This window comes from Ctenocephalides felis, unplaced genomic scaffold (assembly GCF_003426905.1).
Source record: "Ctenocephalides felis isolate EL2017-DRISC unplaced genomic scaffold, ASM342690v1 CF-g0.4_SCAFFOLD_00845, whole genome shotgun sequence".
Lineage (NCBI taxonomy): Eukaryota > Metazoa > Arthropoda > Insecta > Siphonaptera > Pulicidae > Ctenocephalides > Ctenocephalides felis.
The window spans coordinates 17,391,549-17,417,025 of record NW_020536999.1 but is presented as its reverse complement, the minus strand read 5'-3'; the positions used below and the strand labels follow the sequence as shown (position 1 = coordinate 17,417,025).

At 28.1% G+C, this 25,477-nt stretch overlaps 1 protein-coding gene across 1 annotated transcript; it reads right to left on the bottom strand.

Moving 5' to 3' along the window:
• Nucleotides 1-3,056: 3,056 nt before the first annotated feature.
• LOC113379444 (tyrosine-protein kinase transmembrane receptor Ror-like) lies at nt 3,057-12,272 on the bottom strand. The gene is made up of 8 exons (XM_026619537.1): nt 12,149-12,272; nt 11,622-11,777; nt 11,386-11,542; nt 8,531-8,689; nt 6,693-6,856; nt 4,861-5,007; nt 3,769-3,948; nt 3,057-3,362 (listed from the first exon to the last, which is right to left on the bottom strand). The coding sequence occupies exons 2-8, from the start codon at nt 11,646-11,648 to the stop codon at nt 3,057-3,059; spliced, it is 1,140 nt and encodes a 379-aa protein (XP_026475322.1). The 5' UTR covers nt 11,649-11,777; nt 12,149-12,272.
• Between the last annotated feature and the right edge of the window lie 13,205 nt (nt 12,273-25,477).

Sequence of the window (25,477 nt, the reverse complement as noted above, 5' to 3'; positions counted from 1 at the left end):
AGATGATATTTAAAATTTCATAAGAAAAATTACAAAATAATGATTTCAAGAGGTATGTTTCTAAATTTATGATGAATATTTCAGTATTGCTGTACATAAATAAAATCCTTGACAATTAAAGGAATATATAAACACATTGTACGACAAGTAAAAATTTATATGATTATTTTTTATCATTTAAAAAAATAATTATACTAAAATTGATCACATCAACAGAAAAATATTTAGTATTTTTAAAATCTTATATTTAAATTTAAAAAAAAAAATGACACAAATTTACTGTTTTTAAAATGTCATGTTATTCATGAATTTATTTTTACATATAGTAACATTTTTTAACGTTTTTCCAAGAAATTCTTGATATTCTAAGTATTTATATTTTTGCAATTACATATTTATTATTTAAAAAAATATTTATGAGTGAATGTTATATATTTAATAAAATTTTTAACGTTCATATAGTTTTTACTTATCCAAATGTTAATGGAAATTATATACATATTTTGGATAAATCATCGAAAAATTATACAAAGAATGTATCATCATAAATAATTAAATTGTAATTAAATATTACATTTTTTGGTATTTGCCGTATACACTCGATTTTTTGTGACCTATTTCAACTACCTTCATATTTAAAAAATATTAATATAAAATCTAGTAAATTTTAAATTCAAATATATTAATGTCCAATTCTTAAAGAAAAGAAGGCACTCCAAATTTTTGTTCAGAATTTAATAAAAATAATAAATATATTTTTATATGGCACATAATAACTAACTTAGATAATATATACATTTTTTTGAAAAATTATGTAATAATGTTGATAGTTTTTTATATTTTCTTAAATTGTATAGGGATTTATGATATATTTGAATACACATTCATTTGGATTTTTTCACAGAGACCAAAATATTTTTACGTTTTTTTTTAACTTCTAATTCTCTGATTTAAATTCTTTGGCAATACATATAAATTATTTAAAACATACCAAAGTTTTAGAAGACTAGAAGTGGGTTTTTAAACTAGAGCTAATTTTGTAAAAAAAAGTCTTATTCTTAAACTTATTATCAATATGTGAAACCATTCATTATATAGACAAAAAAATAATGTGGACCAAAAATACTAGAATTGATAAAAATATAAATTATTCAAAATCCTGCGTCTCTAATATTAAGATCATGAATTTGATTTTTTTTATCTTCTACTAATATAATATAAAACTAATTATTACAAAAATACGTTTATATTTTACAACACATAAAAGCTGCGTATATGGCATATTTTCTTTATTTCTTTTTTATAAAAAAAGATGAATTATAACCACATACAACAAGATAAAATAAATAAGCATTTCCTTAACTATTTACAATTATTATTTACAAAATATAGCAACAAAGTAACATGGAATTTATTTATACAGCTAACAAAGTAATGATTAATCACGAATAAGTCGTCATACAGGACGACTTTGGGCCTTGTTCATGGTTATTCATTTATATTCATTAAAATTTACAAATTCCATTTTACTATTTCAATACTATATTGATAATAAATATTGGGAGATAAATAGGTAAAAGTTTACAACGCAATCAGGTCCCATTTTTCTTCAACTTTAAATTATTTTATACATAAGAATATATTATACATTTATTGTCAACACCGAAAAAGTGAAAAATTTTCTTAAAATATTTATGGTATTAGAATTTGTCTACAAAACCCTGTCAAACATAGTAAAAGATCGATTGCTCTAGTAAGGGATTGTTTTATAAATTATTTGGTAATAGTAAATTTGCTATGTTTAATCAAATTCAATTTCTCTACTGTCTCAAACTAATATCATTTAGTGCAATTGATCATACGAATAAAATAAAAAAATCTCAATTTTCTAAGATGTTTGACAATAATTACTAATTTACTATTATTATTTGATTTACGGTTTTTATCTCACTTTATATTTTTGTCTTAAAAAACTATAAATACGATATTACAGAAATCTACATTTGATACTAATTTTTAATTTTTAATTTCTAATTTTCTCTCAATCATTTTCCATTTATCTCATACTCCTGATACTCTTCAATCGTTAATTAATTTGAAATCACACTTTGTAGTTCTTGTTCATTCTTTCATTCATTCATCAATGTATCTCATTTAGTCTCACTTTCATTCATTCATCAATCTATCTCACTTAGTTTGCTACTCTCGGTCTTTCATCTCTTTCATTCATTTATCAATCTATCTCACTTAGTCTGCTACTATCGGTCTTTCATCTCTTTCATTCCTTTATCAATCTATCTCACTTAGTCTGCTACTATCGGTCTTTCATCTCTTTCATTCATTTATTAATCTATCTCACTTAGTCTGCTACTATCGGTCTTTCATCTCTTTCATTCATTTATCAATCTATCTCACTTAGTCCGATACTGGCGCTTTTGCATCTCTTTCATTCATTCATCAATCTATCTCATTCATACTTCTACTACACATAGTTTTACACTGTCGTCCTTTTCGTCACTTTCATTCATTAATGAATCGTTCAATGCATCTTTTTATTCATTCATAAATTATCACTTCTTTTCATCTTTTTCAGTGTTTCTCACTCACTCATTCACACTCTTGTTCATTTCTTATCAAATACTATATAGACAAATCTAATATTTTACACTGGAATTTTAGTTAAATCTATACTAATTTTACTATTCACGACATTTAAAGGTTATAATTTAAAAGTAACTGTATAATATTAAAATATTGCTTTGTTATATATATTTATTTACAAGTATTTTGGACATAATATTACTAACACCCGTTATGATAGATTAAAAATACATTTAAATATTAACTACATTTAAAACAGTGTCATGATATGGACAACTTTGGGTACATCAAGAAAGTGTCTCTGGTTTATGAGAAATATATACACAATGCTAATAGTTTCACTTTTATGAAATAAAAAGCAAAGAGATCTATTTATCCAGGTTGATAACTAAAACCACCGTTTGTATTCCCTTTTATAAAGATATGTTTCTCAAAATTTCTTTACTATCTACCATTTAAGCTATAGCCACCATATATTCAGGAGGTTGTGCCTTCTGTGGTTTCAAGTAACCCTCCAAATCCTCAGTTTGCTGCATGATGTCCAGTGTTGGTATTATAATCGGAGGCCTTGGTAAATCATCAGCGATTTCGATATTTTGATTGATTTCTTGCTGAGAAGCTGCCATTTCAGCACGAGCTTTTGCAAGTTTTTCGTAAATTTCAGGAAAGGTTAATCTGTCCCGAGGTTCTGTTTTCCAACATAACTTCATCAGGTCGCATATGAAGGATGGACAACCTTCTGGGGGCATCAACTTTTCGCCCTGGTGAAAAAAATATAATAAGTGAAATAGATATATTTATCTGAAGATATGATGATGCTAAACTAAAATAGTTACTAAAAGTAGGTGCTCCAGAATTAAGCAGTTTCAAGTCCAATCCAATTGTTTGTACCTGATATGGTAGATATGGATGTATGGTTAGTTTTGTGGAGGTATGATGCAGAAAATGATGTTATATATTAAAGTACAGGTCTTAGTAAACATAGAAATCTCCTTTTGCAAATAAAGATTTAATAGCCAAGAACATAACAAATACCAATTGAGCAATATTTTTTTGGACAATGTCATCAGGCAATGCAAAAGATGGTAAGTAAATAAAGGTAAGTTGCATACTTTAAAGTGATCAATTAGAAGACATTGGCTATTGTATCATATCATATATTATCACCTGTAAGATGAGTTTTACAACTTGATCATTGCTGTGTCCATAATAAGGCTGCATTCCCAAACTATAGATTTCCCAGAGCAAAACTGCATAGGACCAAACATCAGATTCCAATGTGAATCTACCATACATCACACTTTCAGGAGACATCCATCTAATTGGTAAGAGACGGTTACCACCAATCTGTAAGAGAATCATTGAGAAATTGAAGGTACATTAAATAAGAAGCAACATATGGTATTTTTGTACATTCAGAACTCATGAAAATGGCAATATTTGTATATTTTTTTGAATTGGTATACTAATCGAATAAAGAGATCTATATTAGAAGTACACTCGCTTTCAAGTATGAATTTTGCACATCCAACATTTGCCAAGATTTTTAATAAATGCTTTAATAAATAACAACTTAGAAGTCCATAATCTATAAATCCTAGCTGGTATACCAAAATATTAATTTTTTGCATTAAAAAATTTTAAATCACGATATTTAGAAGTAAAAACAGAAGAAATATAAGAAACACAAATGATATAATCAGAATTTTTAATTTTTCATACCATGTATTGGTAACTCTTGCTTTTTTAGGTGAATCGTAAATAAAAACTATTTTACCTAATTTCAAATTCGGCGCCCTTAATTTCTTGCATTTTGTTAGCTACCATGGCAACCACGTGAGCCACGTGCTTTTACCTTAGTCGTAAATTTGACATTGCACGTGCAATACGTATTTAGGTTAAGGGAACAATAATGTCGGTAAAATATTGTTTGATATCGATTTAAGAATATTATACAGGTGATAGTTATCAAATTAGTGATTGTGCAGAATGTAGTGATGCAGCCCAATTAATTAAACAATTGTAATTAATAAAGGTGAGTTTATATATTATGATTTACGTATACTACAAATGTACTCGATTGCACTAGATTTCATAGAGGTTCCATGTTGAAATATGTGTAGGAATTTATTGATGTAATTAGTTAAGTTATCTATTATATTTGGAAGAGAAGTCAGAAATATTATGTATTGACTTGTTTATGGTATACATTTGTTTTAATATAGCATTTTCATTAATTATATTTTTTTTATTACTGACCTTATAATAATCGCAAGTATATACATCTCTGCTCATGCCAAAATCTGCAATTTTCACCGACAATCCAGTTCCAACAAGGCAATTTCTGCATGCAAGATCACGATGGACAAATCTTTGGGCAGATAAATATCTCATACCATTTGCCACCTGAAATTTAAAAAAATTATAATAAATATAAGATAATGAATGTATTTATACATATACGATTAGATTATATAATATGTTTTTTTTATCAAATTAGGAATTACATAAATAAAAGAAATACATTGGAAAATATATTTATATTGACCAAGATTTATTAGTGAACTTATCACTTATAATTTTTAAAAAAATTATACTGGAATGATATACATTCCGTTTATAAATTACAGATTTTATTAGTTTTCAACACGTTCTAGGACGTGTATGCTATAGCATTTCAGTAAATAAATAATTTTAATGCTTGACAGTATTTCACTTATCAAAGACACTTTATTGATAATTTGACTTTGTTTTTAACGATTTATAAGAACTATACAAAAAATTGAATTTATTTCTTCTGCAAATTGAAGTTTTAATTATTTAATTGTATAGTCACATATTTTTTAGTCATCTAATCAAAAAATTTTATATAGATTTTAATTAATAAAAACCAACATCTGTATGAAAAATCATTTTAAATAATGCTGTTTATTGTACAAAATTCTGCTAAAATATGGCTCAAAATACTAAATATTTCGCTTTTTTTTAATTTGAAAAAAAGAGGAAGTTTTTTGATAAATTTATGCATTATAAATATGATATAACTACTTCGACTTTTTCCAATCTATATACTTATTTATAAATTTATGATTTTATTAGTTTTTAACACATTCTAGGACGCGAATGCTATAGCATTTCATTTTGATTGTGATGCAAAATGACATGAATACTATAGCATTAACATTTTACGATCACTTATTTTCAATTTAATTTCATACAACCTTACATATTTTTAAATATTATACCTGACAAAGCAGTTACTAATTGTTTCTTTAGGTATTTTCATATCATCTTATCTCTTTCACTAAGGGACTGATTCTGCCTCATAACAGAAAAATGTTATGGCAAGGCCATGTTATTTCCATACAAAATATTGACAAAAGCCTTGTGGTTGCTGTGCAGTCAGGCGTGTTTCTCAAGTTGTCAGATAGAATACCCAACCTTAGAAACCGCATAAATTTCAAAAAACGATCTTAGCTCACAGGGTCTTTCTGACACTGCTTCATAGCATACGAGTGACGTTGCAGTTTATGTGTAAAACGTCTGAATGCACAGTATTCAGTATAATTCAGTTGCATAATGTTTGGAACTTAGAGCGTAACATATGGCCTTGCTATGACATGATTAAATTTTTTTAGCTTTCTGAACTGTTACTGCCCGCGAACGTGTTATTGATAGATATATAATTTTTTGAAATTGGATTTTTCACAATATCTATGTATGATGCTATGAAATACCATTCTAGATCATTTTATTGTATATTTCAGGATTTTTGTTCAGGGAGGCAGGTGAATTTTTATTTTTGGAAAATATTGAAACTCCATTCGAGTAGAAGGAGTCAAGGTAGGAGTAGTTAATAATATATTAAATATATATATATATATATATATATATATATATATATTATATATACATATAAATTTTTCTCTAGTCGTTTATTTCACATTACCCATACCCTTTCTCACGTAGTTCACAAATCTCATAAAACTTTGTGCTCGTTTGCCAAAGTTTTCTATGAAACTATGTAAATAGCTGTTTTACAACATTTTCATGGAGCATATTTCTGAAATGCTCAAAGTTTTCTAAAATACCTGAGAAGCTATCGAAAGTAAAGATGTTTTATCTAGTTTTGGCGCGGGTGCGGCGCAAGATGATGGGTTCTTGAGTCGAGGAACTTTCGCGTTCGCTCTTAACACTTCTGCCAAATCACCATGGGGCATGTACTCGAATACCATCCAGGGGCTATTTGTTCCATCTGGTAATAAAATAAAATAGAATAAACATTAGATGATGGATGTGCGGATACAGAATTTACTATATTTAACTAATGCCTTTTATAGTTTCAGTATATTGTAAATTACTTCAAATTTAAAATAGTCCTTAAGGCTATGGTAGTGGTTAAAGTTGAATACCACAATTGATATATAAGATTCGTCTACTAGAAGTAGACAATTCCTTTTCAATCAACTGGTGGTCAATGTTCGGTTGGGTGGTAGAGTAAAACTCTAAAAATTTCTTGGCTTCTGATTAATTTTTGTTTTAACCGTTAAATAAATTTTCATATAAAAGTAATAAATAGAAATGAAATTAAATTTCTATACAAAATAGAGTATTACTAGATATGTTTTTTTTTAAGTTTTTATCTAAACAACCAAATTTTTTTGTATTCATTGCTTAGGATTTTGTGCAGTATATTATCATAGAGTAGGTGATATATCAATTTGCACTTGAAAATATAAATCGAAAATATGTTTCCAACTGAAAACAAAATCCCATTCGGGCAATAATATGAAACTGAAACGAGAAACTTTTAAAACTAAACTTTTCTTGTTCGAGTTGGGAGTTCAACTACTTTTACCTTATGGGCATGCCTTTGGGAATTTTGAAATTATCATAAAAGCACTTTTAAATGATGGCAGTATTGGGGTTATGATATTTTTATAAATACTTTATCAGGGTAATTTTGTACAAATTACAAATTCACACATTCATACAAAGCATTTCTGGAAATATTTATATTAATACAGATATTGTCCGTCACATGGAGATTTTTATATTTGCCGGAAAAAACCCTAAAAACAGCTCTTTTCTTTTTTACATACAAACGTTAGTATTTTCATATTTTTGCCACCGGATACGGAATATTTACTCAATTCAATGGAGCGTTTTGGGTCTGAATTTTTTTATTGTGTTCCAGTTCGTATGAAATTTTGGAATTCGGATTATCTTACTCTCAAGTTCAAAAGTGAAAATAATTTAGACTCCTTTGCCATTTCCCGGGGGGAAGACATCCCTCTCAGTGGTGTAATTTCTTTTTTTTTTAAATAACGTCGGATATTGATAAAATAACTAATTATAAAAAAAATGTTTTATAATGTTTTTTAAAACGCAAATACTTTATTTAAAGCAGTTGTACATTTAAGATCCATATGGGTGGATGTATATACGTTTCGATATAGACTGTAGCGTAAAAAACATGATAATTTTCAACGAATTGGTAAATATCAGTATAGGTTATTAAAAAAAATTGAACTTTTGAATTGGTAACATAAGTACAAAACAACGCGTCTGTCGGGTCATCTAGATTTAAATAAAAATATTTTCGGGTGGGCCATTTTTTTATATTGTCATCTTTCTTATTAAATTATTTTGTTAATGAATTAAGTGAACAAGATTGTTAACAAACATTATTTGACTTCACTTCTTATATTTATTTTAAAGCGGATGCAGAATTATATTTGGTACAGTGAAATAAAATCCAATAAAATCAAAATAAAGACCATTTATAACAATGGTATACAATTTTTTTTTTTTTGAATTCATAATAATATGGCATACTATTTTAATATTAGTCATATTTATTTATTTCTTCAAAATTTGAATTTAACTTTTTTTATTAACTATTATTTTAATTATTTCTATCACTTACCTCGCATTACAACTCCGATCAATGTAAGGATATTATCGTGCCTAAAAGCACTCATTATATCGACTTCTCGCAAAAAGTCTTCCTCGGCCTCTCGTCCTGCCGTATCCTTCAGAACTTTAATTGCTACTGTATCACACCTGGATTCATTTCTTAACTCACCTAGAGAAAAAGCCAATTAGAATTATAATTATACTTTAATGAGGTTTGCCTTAAAATATTTAAATTGCTGGTTAGTTAGGGATAAAAGTTGGATGATTTGGTTTCCAGGTAGGGATGTTAGGGACTTATTGGAACAGGGGTAAGTAGTAACTGGGGTAAGTAGTACCAGGGGTACACAGTAACAGGTGGTTTTCAAAAGGATCTTGAACAATATATTTTTTTTCTGAATTGGTCAAGTAAATCGTTTTGCATAATTCTGTCATACAAACTGTCCTGCTGGCCGACGCACTAAACAGAACTGTGTAGGTCTATCATTTTTGAATTTTTGAAATTCTTAGAATTATAATCAATGAAACTCGAAATATATCATTTTACAGAAAAACTGTTACAATAAGCCCCCAGCTCCACTATATTGAATCCAATCCAATTTCACTATATCGAATATAAAATTCTCACAAGATAATAAATAATTGTCAGATAATCTTAAAGAAGTCCATTAGGAGCACTTAACATAGAAAAAATCAGAAGTGCTCTTGAGCAAAAAATATAAGTCGTAGAATTAAATATCAATAAAAAGTGCACAAGATACAGACATGCCAATCTCATAAATTTTAATTAAGTTTCCAGCACTTTTTCATTACAAAGTTGTCAATGATGTAAACCATTGTAAGGAAAATTAGTAATTCCTGAGAAAGAAATTATTAATTTTTCTCGGAATTGAATAATTCCTGAGGAAGAAATGATTACTTTTTCTCAGAATGTTAATAATTTGAATAAAATCTGAATCTTTGAATAAAAATTTTAGAAGTATTATTTCATGTAAAATCCATAATTTTGCATACAAGCTATTGTAAAATGTTATGTTTTATGAAAAGTGTTTTCACCAATTTAATTTATATTTTCCAAATGTATATTTTCCAAAATAGTTGTTTATGATCCTGTTAATAGTTCGGCCCAGTATATAAATAAAGCCTCTACTAATTTTCTTGGAAATAAATTTTGTTTTCTACAAATCCGTAAACTTTGCAACAAAACCATAAAATAAAATCTTCTTTCAAACGATTTTCCTACGTTTGATGCATCAATTAAACTTTTACATGGAGCATGTTGTAAACATGTTTCTGTCGTTTATTTTCGACAGAGAATTTCAATAAAATTACAACTTTTCATGTTTTACTTATTATGTTTTTGAAAGCAATTTATGTTTATAAATAAAAAGACTGACTGGCGCATGTGTAATCGCTGTCATGTGTGCAAAACTAAAATTTAAAGAGATTTTGTAATGAAAATACTAACGATAAAATATAATGAAGAGATAGGAGTAACCGAAATACATATTTATGGAATTTTGGTTTAATGTTTCAGATGAAAATGTTTACATTCTGCTGATATTTCTAGTCTATGTAGGTGTTTTTTTTTACTAATTACATGACAATTTTCCTAGAATTTTACGGTTGCAACCCGGCTGTAGGCCAAACTGTTCAAAAAACAAAGTTGTTGTATATGGAAGAAAAACTAAGAATTTTGAGATTTGAATAGTGTGGATAGTTGCATTTTTGAATATATATTTGAATATACACAGAACATATACTACAGGCTAAACCGTAAAAGGTACATAAAAAATTTGTTTGGATGAAATATGCAGAATAAAATTACAAATAAAATTATATATAATTCAATATGCGTGTTCATATAATTTTTTCGAGATTTTCCAGTTTTCCTTGAATTTTTCAACGGCAACTCGCCTGTAGGCCATACCGTGCGGTATTTAAACTTGCTATATATGGGAAGAAGAACTAAGAATTTGAAGACCTTTCGAACGATGTATAATACTTCATATGGTTTGTTCAGAGAAATATAAAATAGTGTGGATAGTTGCTAGAACTTAACCGCACTTTGCATTTCAACAAGTAAATAATCACACAGATTGCTCTATACTATCTAAACCAAAAAAGATACGAAAAAACTTTGTTTCGACGAAAGATGCAGAATAAAATTACGTAAAAAATGATATATAAATCGTTAAGTGTGTGCATATAATTTATTAGAGATTTTCCAGTTTTCTTTGAATTTTACCACTGCAACTTGCCTGTAGTAGGCCACACCGTGCGGAATTCAAAGTTGCGATTTTATGGGAAAAGAACTAAGAATTTTGAGACCTTTCTAACGATGTATAATACTTTATATGGTTTCTTTAGAGAAATATCGAAAAGTGTGAATAGTTGCTGAAACCTAACCGTACTTTGCATTTCAACATTTGAATGTAAAAGATACATAAGAACTTTGTTAGGACAAAAGATGCAGAATAAAATTACGAAAGAAATGAGATATATATATAATTTATATGCGTGTTCATATAATTTTCTTGAGATTTTAAATTTTTCTCGAATTTCAAGCAGATTGATCTCTCTAATATTTTCTTTCATAATACCCTATATGTACATACGGAAACACTATATATCGCTAGTTTACAATTGCCTTATCAAACTCATAAACTACAAACTTTTTTTCTCATCTTTTAATTATTTTTAAAATTTTTTTTATTTATTTATTTTTCTTGTTTTTTTACATACTCGGACCCTCAAACAATGGATCGGTATTCCATTCAAATATTCTAACAATAAGTGCTACCCAAAATTTGCTGATATTACATAATAAAATAGGCGCATATATATAAAAAAATTTAAACAAATTACCTTTAAACACTTTTCCAAAACAACCTTCCCCAATTTCTTGCAAAAAAACCAAAGACTCCCTGTTCAGCAAAGGCAAAGCCGTAGGACAAGCGCTATACTGCGGGTTAGGCGTATATCGCTCCGGGGATAAAGCATCTTTCTTCATCGTCCTTATAGACTACAAACAAATAAACATATTACTAAAACTTCACGAAAAACTGATACAAACATCCTTTATGTCGCAATATTTCACTTACTCCCTGCTTCGATCGCTTTCTGTTCATATATTGACAATAATTTGTCTTGCGACTCCACCAGGTTAATAGACCGATTAAGAGGCCGCTGAAAACTAATAGGCCGATTAAGAGGGCACTTAATTCTGCGGGCTTGTGTTGTTGACTTGATCTTGACACCTGGAATTAATCGAAAAATATATTTACTAATAATATGATAGTATAATTGGAAAAATAGTATAAGGCAACGCCTCGTGTGGACTGGGTTGTGAACCTCTACTCTGGACAACCTGAAATTGTCCAGTAGTGTGTTCTATTTTCACTTGAGTATATAGATCAAAAATATGTTTCCAATTAAAAATAGCCCATTTTGGAAACTGTGGTGCAAAATGGCAATGAAAAATCTCTCACACTATTCTTCCCTGAATCTAGTTGGAGCCTCACTCAGCTCACGAGTTGCCCTAAGGCAGTACTACCCATCATTTATTATGTCTGGCTTTCTTGTTATATATTTTATTATCAATATAATTCATTTCTTATCATTTTATTACCTGTTCAATGATTTGAGTAAAGTTGTATCCTCCCTGGGGCGAAGATTGATCCGTCGCAATTTGTCCTAATCCTTCGTTTTGTCCTTGATCGACATGGGAACCGTTATGGGCGATGGGTTTGCTGAATATATTGTCTATAGGCTTTGGATGTTTGTCTGAAAATATTAAATATAAATTTTATTAACCATTAAATAATGTTATTTAAGGATATTGTAATAATCAAATAATCATTATTTTGTTGTCACCTATTTAACCATTGTTTAGTCAAATTAAATATGAGAAAATATACGCCTAGTAATCAATGATTGTCTTAATAACTACCCGTAGGTAAGAAATGAAAATGAAAATTTTTATACATCTTCACGTTTCAAAGGTCTCTGATCATTTTGACATACCTTATAAAAAATTGATGTATGTGTGTGCGTGTGTGTGTGCGGATATAAATTTCCGTCGACAATTTTGGGAACACCGATCAACCGATTTGAATAGTTCACAAAACATTCGATTCGTATTATTGAGGAGATGTGCTGATTGGTTTTTGGCGAAGGCAGGTCTAGACGTTCCGAAGATAAGGGGCAAAAAACGCCAAAAACGGTAACTCAGTTGTACTAACTAACTATACACCATTAGTTAAATAAAAATAGAAAATTAGCAACTTTTCAAAATGGCTATAAAATTTTTACTAGAACTGAACCATGAGATTTCAAATTCACATTAGTCAAAAAAACATAATATTTGTAATTGTATTCATAAGATGTATCATATACCTAAATTTTTAATAATAAAATATAAAAAGTCATTCTTGTAGATTTTTTAAAATGAATATGAAACTACTGTGATTTTTCTTCGTCGGGATTCTATATCTATAGATAATTAACTATATAATATAATGATATTTTAATATCATGACTGTTTTTTATTATGCTTATAGAATATAAGTCCTATTAAACTTGATGGATATTATTTAAAGTTTTTTTGCATTTACGTACATCAAATTTTATTATACTCCAGGCAATGGAGCGTTTTGGGTCTGATTTTTTGCTGTGCTCCAATTTGCATAAAATTTTGGAATTGGGTATGCATTTATATACTCATTATTAAATTCATGTTAAAATACTAAAATATATATGATTCATTCCATATTTCTTAATTTTTTTAATCTTAATTTTCATATTATATCAGATTTTATTATACGATTTTATTATACGAATATATCGTATTATTTCATTATTATTCTTTCACTGTATTTTCAAATTATATTAGATTGTATAATATTTTATTATTAGTTTTTAACTTAATTTCCAGATTATATTATATTTTATGATCTAGTATCACACCCTCTGGTGTAATGTTCCACATTGTTAAGGGATGATATATAGAAATTGGGGCCTAGGGAATTTATTAATTGCGCGTTCTCCTATATCAGAAGAATTTCATATCACGCTTTATCAGACAAAAAACTGAGACGATAATTATGTTCTTTAGTGAGGTAAAAAAATATTTAGCATTTTCAAAATATTTAGTAATTCATAAAAAATTAAATTTTACCTATACCTTTCACTAATCGAAGTTTTTCTGATAATAATTCTTAAAAAACTTTGATAAGGACCATTTTAAGGAGAGCATTTTCAAAAAGAATTAAGTGGATTTAATTAAAATTCAATAATTTATAATTCAACGATGATTTTATTAGACATCGATATTTTTTTGTACGTACACTTTTTTTGTAAAAAAAATACAATTAAACAAAATATTTCATGTACTTTGAAAATTATGAGCTTTCAAGTGCACCCTAGAGCTTTCGTAAAACTATGACCATAGTGGTTAATTTTTATTAATTTTGTTTAGTTAAATTTTGGATTTGTTATCGAAAATAACATTACTAGGACCACATTCAAAATCATGACACTATTGCTCCAAATTTTCAAGGAAATTGATTTTTGGTTAAACTAGAAATTAAAAATGTTCAAAATCGTGTATACTTTGAGAAAACCTTTAAAGAAATTGTACTAAAGTATATTAGCGTTTTATTCAAAAGTTGCTATTGGAGCATATAAAACTATTTATAAAGAATTGTAATCATTTTTATCTAGTTTCTTCTAAGCTAACTTAAAAAAAGTGCTCAGAACAAATTTTTCGAATAATGTAACAGAATGTAAAAAAATGCCTAACTAATCCATGTATATTAAATTGTGGTTACTATGTAATAGCGATTTCTAACGCGTTTTATACGAAATTTCACATCGGTGCATATAAAACTATTTACGCAGAAATTTAATTAATTTCATCTAGTTCCTTCTAAACTAAATTACAAACAAAAGTTAGTGCATTTGATCAGGATTGTAAAGTGGTGTAATATTGAAACAATGCAAAACCAATAAAATAACAAATTTAATGATTTAGCTGTATGAGAGATATTTGTATTCCTACCTCATAAATATTTATATTAAAACACCCTCATACATATGTTCATAATTAGTATCCAAATATTGATAAATTGTTTAAACCATCCATCTGTTAAATTGTTTTAATAATTGGAGCTAATTATAAATGATACAATAAATATGCAGAAATATAGCAGACGTCAGTAAAATAAATTAGCTTTGTTTGCTCTGACGACGAGACTGCGCCTATTATTTATTTTATATAGTCAATTTAGGATAATTAATTAGAGCATTTCATTTACACAAAGGATTTGCACAGGTAAATAGAAATAAAAGGATTTGAAAAATCAAATATGAGTATTTACACATTTTAGTAATTAAATTATTAAGCTATGTTTTGGAATTAGTTTAATAATAGTTAGGCTGTAACTTTAGGAGACTTTCATTAATCACGTGATCGATTTTTTAAGGATTTTTGGAGTCCCCTCTTCTTTGGTAATATGTGGTAATATTCAAAATTACCTTCCCTTCCCCACAAATATCACGTGTATTTTTAGTCACGAAAAAAAATTTTTGAAAATGTTTGGATTTTTTAAAAAAATCAGGTAAAAGATAAATACACGTAATATCTTACTATACCCCTCCCTCACGTGATATTTCGTGATTTTTTGTCAAACCTCCCCCCCTTTTCCTAAAATCCTCCCAACTATGTTAAACTTGGTACTCAATTTTTAGGGCAGCATTTAATTATTCAGAGTAGTCTTCCTAAACAATTTTTAACTTTCTGAAACAAAAGTTTGTTTTTGCTAGAAAATACGATTTTCTAATTGTTTTCTTAAGGTTTCAAGTGAAAAAAAATTGTATAAGTGAGCCAAATTTAACCATCGACGTTTTCTCAAAAACGGATGCATCCAATTTTTTGCCAAGGGGATCGTTCAAGTATTATGTAAGCAGATTTATTACAGTTATTTACCCCCCCCCTCATCCTCCTTGTCGGCAAAAGTAAGCAAAGCTCTTACCCCCTACCCCCATGCTTACGTAAACATTTTGCAATTAATGTAAAAACATAAAAATACTACCTATGACGTAATCATCATCCAGACTCCCCTGCCCCCCATGTCAACCCAAAATAAGCAAATCAACAACCCCCCGCCCCCCTATAGTGCTTACGTAATAATTGAACGGCCCCAGGTTCCTTAAATTTAAGAGATCAGTTTTTGTGAAAATGGAAATGTTACATTAGGGGTCCATATTCGTATGAGTTGCTAGTGACAAACAGTCAAAAAGTTATGAATTTGCTGTGAAATCAGGCGTTTCACATATAAAACCTAACTTCTCCTATGTGTTATTAAAGAGATATCAGGAAGTTGCACTATTGATAACATTGTTATTTGACGATCGTGCGTTTTGGAGGTTAGCTTATATGTATAAAACACTATGTAAGCAATATGTAGCTTTTTAGGCAGTTCGTGATAATCAACTCATACAAAGATAGATTCGTGAGGTAGCATTACCATAACATTTCTTCTTAATTCGAAAATTGTATTCTGAAACTTAGCACCAACTTAGTATTGGTATTTTTCCCCTTCTAGCAAGAGCAATAAATAATTAAATTTAAATCAATCAATAAAATATATTTTTTGCACTAGTAGTGGAATAAATTTCGAATCATCTCTCCTTTACCCATGTCGTTCCAGTTTTTCCTCCTTCGGGAAACATAAAGGAGTCCATCTACACATGTCGCAGTTAACATTTTATATTTGAAATTTTTACTTGGTGAAAAATAAAAGAAATTTTACAGCTTTCGGGCGTCTTCTTTACAACTTTATTGCTTGCCTTGACGATAGAGAGATGTTCTTTAACGCCTAACGTATTTTACCATCAAACATTTGTTCGCAAAAGAAATAGCATGTGTCGAAATTTCTCACGAGCTCGGGGAGAGATATTATTATTTTTTATATATAATGTAATAAGGAATTTTGTCGATGGGAATCTATCATGCGATATTATAATATATATATATATATATATATATATATATATATATATATATATCGTAACTAGCAGCCCATTCGCCGAAACAACTATCAAGATATATATATATATATATATATATATATATATATATATATATATGTATTAGGGTGGTCCTTAATATGGATGTTTTTGAATTTTCTTGCTCCCAGAGGCTCAAATGCCTACAAATTGATAAAAAAAAAAATCTGAAAGTTTTAGCTCTTAATATTAACATTAAGATAGTACGCACTTCTACCAAAATTTCTTGGCTCTTCATCCTAAACAAATACTTATTTTTTAAAATAAATCAAATTTTTGTTGTAAAACTTAATTTATGATCAAAGTAAGCAAATACAATGCTATTCTCAAAATTTTGATTTACTTATTAAATTCTAAAAAACAAATGGAATATCACCCATATTATTTCCATAAGAAACTTTGGTTGGATTGCGGACTATGTTAGAGTAATATTAAGAGCTAAAACTTTTAGAGAATTTTTTTTTCAACTTGGAAGCATTTGAGCCCCTGGGAGCAAGGAAATTCGCAAACAACCATATTAAGAACCACCCTAATATATATAAATACATATATATATATATATATATATATATATATATATGAGTGAGTTCTTGAGGGCATCAACATCAAAATTAACTACTAAATATATATATATATATATATATATACATACATATACATATATATACTAGCCGACCCGGCAAAAATTGGTTTGATCACACAAATTATATGGAAGGTTTGCCCACTGCAAAGCATGCCACATATAAATGTTCCTAGAGCATAATAATTAATAGTGAAATTCGCACAAATTAATAGTCATTAAGTAATTCATAAAATTAATAGTTGCAAGTGTCAGCTTAATCTGAAACTGATTTCTTTTGAATTGAATTCGCACATTTTGAGATTCAAGATTTTGATATATTATAATTACTACGCTTAATTACAGAAGAAAATTCTGGACATTCATTTTTAAATTTTCAAAATTCTGCGGAAGGATTCACAGCTTTGCCATAGACTTTTCTGGTACCTTGTTTCACTTCAAAAGCTCTGTTCTACCTTGAAATTATTATCAAATCTCCACATTTTTTTTTTACTAAAATTGCTTTTTTATTTGCACGTCGGGAAAAAGCTATAAATCAGTGATTATGCAAGAATAGATAGATAATTTGGTGCATTTTTTATCGATGATAACCTTTTTTTTGCTAAATATCCAAGAATTGTTCTGAAAATGTTTCAGCATATGAATTTAAGCATTTCAATAAGCTCAAAAAAATTTGAATTGTACTAAAATTCAATGATGAACTTTGACATACATACCAAAAGCGTTTTACCATTTCATTTCTTATTTTCAGTTAATTTGGCCAATATTCAGCATCATATTTGCACATTTCTGAAGCAGCTTGTGAGAGAAGTAGGATACAAGTAATATTTATTTTATATTGCTTTTAATTTTTAGTAGTATTTTTTTTCTCAGATGTATTTCGAGTACAAAAAATATTTTTCCAATTCAAACCAATGTAGTTTTCTTTTCATTTCAATTTCACATCTATAACATTTCATGAGTAAAGTAGAATAAAAATATTATATTTTATAGTGCTTTTGAGTATCTGGAAGTAATTGATTTTCTTGGATAGTTCCAATCTAATTTCCTTTCAATTTCAGAAGCACATTAGTTGACTTCTTTTATCTTACAATTTTTGCAAGACTACTTTGTTACCTGGCTAGATAATAATGTCTTCTTCATTCTTTTCCAACCTCACATCTCGAAACTTTCCAGGTGTATATATATATATAATATATATATATATATATATATATATATATATATACTGAATTATTGATTGCCAATCGTCTTTTCACCTCGGGCTACAAGAACCTTCCTTCATTTCATCACAAACATGTGCAGTTATTAAAAGGGGTTTCCATATATTGTAGTTTCTGAACTTGAAACCATGATCAAAACTTCATTATGCTCCTCTTGCTTACATTCCTCTTATGAACATTATTGCAATGTAATATTTACTTGTATGCCAGAAATTTCAAATATTTTGTAATAATTTATTATATTAATTTATGATATTTCACTAGGTTTTCTTCAAATTGATTTTAAAACTTGTGTGAATGGACTAAGACTACATAATATTGAAATAGATAAAAACCCAACTTTAAGTAGTTTTCAAGATACGTCTTGAGGATGATCTATTTCCTTATGTAAAAAAAAAGTTTTTAACACTAAATAATGGCAAATGTAGAAATTATTGTGTCATAGGAAATTATAGCAAAACAATATCATTGTCATTTTTTTTTTAAAATTTAAAGTAAGTTAGAAAAAAGTGTCATAGATCTAGGCGAATCATTTTTTTTATTAATTTAAATTCAAAATTGATGTATTGTAAATTTATCAATTATTTTCTGAGCTTCATTTACCATTTGCTACTTTACGAACTATTTTACATATGATTACAAGAAGAAAATTCTTAAAAGAATTTTGAGCATATAGGCAGAGAAATTACAGAAAAATACAAATCGGAAAGTGTGCAGAAAAAAAGAAAAACATAGGAAAGTTTTGTAGCAATTATACGGGCTCTCCGGGAAATGGAGGCTCCTAACCTGCGTAAGCAAAAATTAATAAAACTCTCAAATTTCCGTTATACTTCCCGAGATTTAAAATTACAAATTAGGAAATATTTATAAAGTTTTATTTTGGTATTTACATTACATTTTTTGATAACATTTTGAAAATTAAACTGGTGGTGCATGGCATCGTGTCTTAAGGTATATTGTCGATACCTTTGATTGATTACAAATTATACTACAAATTTAAAATTGTCAAAGGGTATTTTTTTACATTTTTATTGGTTTCCTGAAACCACTCGACCTGCCTTTCCAAAAAGTTCATCAGTTCTTCATTTCATCAATACAAGTAAAGTGTTTTCTGAATTATTCAAATCGGACGCTTCGTTCTCTCGAAAACTGAATTACCAATTGTGGCATTTTTTGCCCTATGTTTTCGAAAAGCGTGAACCTGTTTTTCCAAGAACTAATCAGCAAAGTCTTCCTGTCAATACAAATCTAATGTTTTTTGAATTATTCAAATCGGTTGATCCGTGTTTCCAAATTCGTCGACGAAAATTTGTTTGCACACACACACACACACACACTTACATCCATTTTTTTCTAAGATGCGCCAAAATGTTCAGAAACCTTTAAAACGTGAAGATGTGCACAAATTTCCATTTTAGATTTTTTTGCGATTACTATAACTTACTCTAGGGAAAGTTAATGATTATTTTTTAGATTCGCATACATCAATGTAGCTTTTATGCATCTAACTCTCAAAATTATAAAATACTGACTGGCAAATAGTTATATTGTTTTCAAATTTTTAGTTAGTTAGCTACATTGTTGGAAAGTATCACAAACAACTCCAGTCTCACCTTTCCAAATCGATTTCATCATTGTTTCATCAATAAAATCAGATCTGATTGATGGAACCAGTTACGCATTCTATCCGAAAATACTCAATAAAACCATAATCTAGATACATAAGAAGTCGGTTCAAGTTTAATTGCTATCTATACATGTTGTTTTACAAGCTTTTATGTTTACTTGATTTAATAATAGCAAAACGGCCATAAAATGTCCATATGGCCCATGTCTTTTATGGCTCGGAGAAATGAAAAGCAAGTCAAATCTCGGCCGATTAACGCCATTACACTCCATAAAACGACCATTAAAGTGTTTACGGATACCAAGACCATCTAATATGAAATATTATAGTGTTAAATGCTACTATGTTTATGAATTTTTTAGAAAATTTTAGTACTTTTTACTTGGGACATGCCTCGGGCCAGAGCACTTAATATAATAATAACTTAGGAAAAGTTCTATTGTTGGAACAAAGCACAATGTCTTGAAATTTTTGATATCATAAACAAGCCTCATAACAATATCAATATTTAATATAATAAACATTAATACCGCCATGTTTACAAATTTTGAGAGTTTCTGCTTGGGAAAACTTCTCTTGTAAATATTTTTCGACTGAACAAAGTTAATGTCTGGAGAAATTCTCACTTGTAGTAAAATATTTATTTATAACATTTGAAAATACATTAGGGTAGTTCAAAAGTTCACTGATGTCTCAGAAACAAATAAAGTTTGTTTGTGTTTGTGACCACAATATTTTAAAGTAAAGGGCGAAAGATGTATAACCAACTATTACCTTGATTCTTACGATCAGGAGAAAAACGTCAATGTTTGAAAATCCATAACAAAAGTATTTTGTTCGTTTTTTTTTGTTTGTGACCACAGTTGTTTAGTTTATGTGACATTAATATAATTCTTAAGCCTACGTTTTTTCAATGTTTCATAAAATATATTATTGAATTAAATAAAACAAATTAATCATTTGAGCCGTGTACTAAACGTAAGTTTATTGATTAGAAATTATTTCTTTATTATTCATAGTTTCTATAAATCGTTGAAGTTATTAAAATGGAAAATATTTTTTAAGCAAGACAAATATTACAGCTGTTCAAAGAATAAGATTATATCGCCAGCGAAAAAGTAAAAAAAAATACAAGCAGTTAATGAATGTTTGTTAATTTTAATTACATGAAGCTCTTGAAACACAATTACATGAAGTTGCAAAAACAATATTTGTTTAGGCGTTGTTCAACTTAATCCACTGTGTGAACAAATATTATAGAATTCATTAATCAACAATTACTTCATTTCTCTAATAAAGGTCTAAGTCCTAAATGCTAATTACAATGACAAACCGATCATGTCATATTTGAAGTATAACTTTAATTACATTGCTTTTAAATATTATACATATTTTTAATGCTATTATAAATATATAATTTATAATTTATCATTATATAAATGTGTATAATGGTTGACACTAATAAATGTGTGCATCACGAGTGTTACCATATTACTAATAAACATTATTCAAAATTGTTATATGATGTATTTATATTTTTACGTAAATGCTATCTTGTACAGTAGCAAATAAGTTTTACTTCAATCTCTCAAGCGCACTCTTTTTTTTAATTAGATTCAAAAAAAATTTCATATAATCTCTATAAAAGCTTATGCATGCAGGTAGGGTAAAAAGAATCATCTGAACTATTTGCTCAAAGTCAAATTGAATTTTAATTTTAATTTTAAAAATGGATCATTTTTTACTTTTTTTTGTAATATTAAATTTATTTAGTATTTCCAAATTCATAATTAGTAAACAACATGACATGTTTTCAAGATTTTCTAAAAATATCAATGACCATATCTTTGGATTCTAAGAAATTAGATCAGCGGAAACTATCAAGTTACAAAGGACTACATTGTAGAAGAAATTCCGAAAAACACGATGAAGACTAAACAAATGTTTGTTTTAGTCCTTGATTTATAAATTATTGTTATTACTTTTTAGATTTGCGAGCAAAATTTATTTTTTAACATTTTATATGACCGCAAAAAAATAGAAATTTTTGGAACATTGTATCAAGAAATCTTAAAAGTTTTAATATAGGTATTTGAAGTTTCATTTACAAGTTTTGTGATTGCAAATGCAAATTTTGTTTGAAATGTATTTGCACTTAGAAGTCAATTTCAACAATTTTTACAACTTAAAGAAAATACCAATTTACTTTACTAAGATGTGCCTTCTTTATTAACTCCCACGTGAAAGTCTACTAATTATTCTAGAATTTCTAAATTAAACGCCCAGATGTAAATGATCGTTTAAGTACCTTGTTAGTACTTTATTTCAATCCTATCATTATCCTGAATTATCATAAGGATCACTTATATCAAGTCCTGTCTGTGAACTTTATTAAGGCCAACAAACTCTGGAGGAGCTTTCGGGAGCTTATTATGATTTGGTCGAGTATCAGGATTTAGAACGATTAATGATATTTTAAATAATTATTTATAGATGATTTTTAGGTAATTAGCTGATGTTTATGTAATAAATGGTGAAAATAGAATTTAGGTATTTTTGGGCAATGCTAATCGGGATATTTTTAGAAGCACTTACAAGCACAAAAATATACTTTACCGAAGAAGAAGTTTATTCGCGCGAAAAAATCTAATTTCCTAATTTTATATTTTTCTATGTTTGAAGACACTGTGAGTCGAATGAGATCAAATATGGGAAAAATATGTGTGTATGAGCTATTTTTGACCATTTGTCGACTTTTTTAAACTATTCAAATCGGCTGATCGGTTATCCATCCATTTTTTCTAAGTTATGCTAGAATGTTCAGAAACCTTTGCAACGTAAAGATATACAAAAAATTTCATTCACGATTTTCTTGCGATTACTGTAACTTACCCTACGGAAAGTTAAAAAATTGAAAATTAAAACAAAAATCTTACAAGCATTTATCTATAATCCTATAGCCATAATTTTGCAATTCCGAATCCACAGCTTAGAAAAATGCTTTTCTTAGCCTTTTCCTCTGAAATCTAAAATTTCTCTTTGTGCAAATACGTATTGTTATCTCTAACATTCCAAAGAGAGGTCCTTGATATAAAGAAATGTGATATAAATCACATTTCGTATCTTCTTTTGTCAAAGGTGTACATATTTATACAATATAGGGATTATAAGAGAGAAAACCGACAGATATACAAAAGGAAACAAATTTTCAAACAAATTGGATTGAAATCAAATGAAATATAAAGATTTCAGTAAATTAAGTTTGCGTTTCAAATCGGGATATACAGGTTTATAGTTTCTATAAGATCTATTCAAATGTATATTTTATTTTAAATTTAAAGTTATGCAAAATCTAGTGCATTCAACACGTTCGCAATTTTGCACTATTGTCAGTAGATATAGATTTGAATCATAAAATAAATTTATTTCTGAGTTTTGTTATTGCAATAAAATTTCACCTTGTCGACGTTTTCATCAAAAACTATTTAACCGGTTCAACAATTACAATTTTTCATCTCAAAATACCATTTATTACCTTACCGTAGGGTAAGTTATAGTATAAGCAAAAATCTCAAATAAAAGTTTTTGCATATCTTTACGTTTCAGAAGTTTCTGAACAATTTGGCAGAAAAATGAATGTATATGGGTATATGTATATTTGGATATAAATTTGGGTCCACGATTTTGGGCGCACGGATCAACCGATTTGAATAATTTAAGAAACATTTTATTTATATTAATGAAATAAAAAAGTGGTATCAATTTTGGGAAGGCAGGTGTAGCGGTTTTGGAGATCTTATAAAAAAGTAAAAAAATCGCCATTTGGCGGTCAAAAATGATCATTAGAAATATGCAGATTAGTTTATCAGATATTTTATACTGTTTTCAATAATAACAAATTTAGTTCATATTTTTATGGGTTCTGTACAAATGTTCATCCGTTAGAGTGGCACGCAGCGCTTACGCGCTTCGATATTTCGTCTCTACGTTTTCTCTAACCCAGTGCAATATTTTTTAAAAAATCTTTTATTTGTAATTTCAAAATTGTTAGATAAAATTTGATTTATTTTTAAAAAAAATAGTTATTCGGTACGGTAAATTCCAGAAATTTGCCTTAAGACACGACGCCATTCAGCAGTAGTTTATTAAATAATTATTTATTATTATGTAAATAATATATTAGTCAAAATTTTAAATTAAATCAATATTGCTGGTTCCGTAAATTGGAATTCCGTAGCCCTAACATGAAAGAATTTTATTTTGGGTGGCAATTAGGCGTACAACAGTCAAAACGCAATCATTTGTAAATTCATTATGAAACAGTTTTAATTATATGGTTAACCTTTGATGAAAGGAAGCTTTACACTAATTAAACCAAAATATAATATATATATATATATATATATATATATATATATACAAACAATTATGGATACAAAATCTGCAAAATCTATGAAAGCTTGTTCTTCACAAATTAAATGTATAATAAGATAGGTTACAAAGGTCCAATTAGACTTTTGACAATTTTATTGTGAAAATCAAACCAATTCTATTACAACAAATAACACATATCAAACAAACAACTATCTGACTATGTTTAGTAAAACTCCCAGCTAATTCATCATTCTACAAATGTTTTTCTGCTGTTTTTCAAAAATTTGTCACCTGGTCCTTTTTGCCCTATAGGCGGAGTAAAATAGCAAATAAGTCTATAGTCTTATTTTTATTTTTAAAGGGATTTTACAAAATACTAGCCATATTATCCAACCAATGCAAAATATAAATTTCATGGGTAGTTTTTTTACAGAGATAACACTGCATATAATCTTGATCTGTTATTTTGTCAGAAATGTTTATCAGCAGAGTTGGAATAACTATTTATTTAATTCATGTATTGTAAAATTGCATTTAATAACTTAATTTACTTTTTTATTTGCTATTTTTTTGTTTTTTTTCACCTTTGCGACGGTGAAGCTTGATTTGGTCCTTTTTACCCCACCCACGTGTGTGCAAGTTTTATAGAACTTATATAAAAAAACTGGTGAATCAAACTTCAAATTAACAATACATCTTGTAAATTAATTGAATAACGTATACTTCAAAATTATATGAAGGTCTCGTAAAGTAAACAACAGTGCTCACAATCAAAAGAACTTATAACGAAAGAAAATACTTTTGTTATGGATTTTCAAACATTCCCGTTTATCTCTCGATTGCAACGTTGTGAAAATCAAGATGATGGCTGGATAGACATATTTTTCCCTCTACTTTCAAATATTGGGTTGAAAAATCTTAACTTTACTCATTTTGATGAATGATATGTCGGTGGTGGACCTTTTTAACCCGCGGATCTTTTAGCCCTGCTCTACCCAATACCATTTTTATAAATCTTAATGTTAAGATAGGATGCAAAAAATATCTCCTATTTTTACATAATTTTTCTATACATTCAACACAATT

Coding starts and splice junctions, on each gene's coding strand:
- LOC113379444 (XM_026619537.1), bottom strand. CDS start 11,648: ATGAACAGAAAGCGATCGAAGCAGGGA. Junction 11,543..11,621: donor GAAAGCGATCGAAGCAGGGA/GTAAGTGAAATA, acceptor ATTTGTTTGTAG/TCTATAAGGACGATGAAGAA. Junction 5,008..6,692: donor TACTTTCGATAGCTTCTCAG/GTATTTTAGAAA, acceptor TTTAAATTTCAG/GTGGCAAATGGTATGAGATA.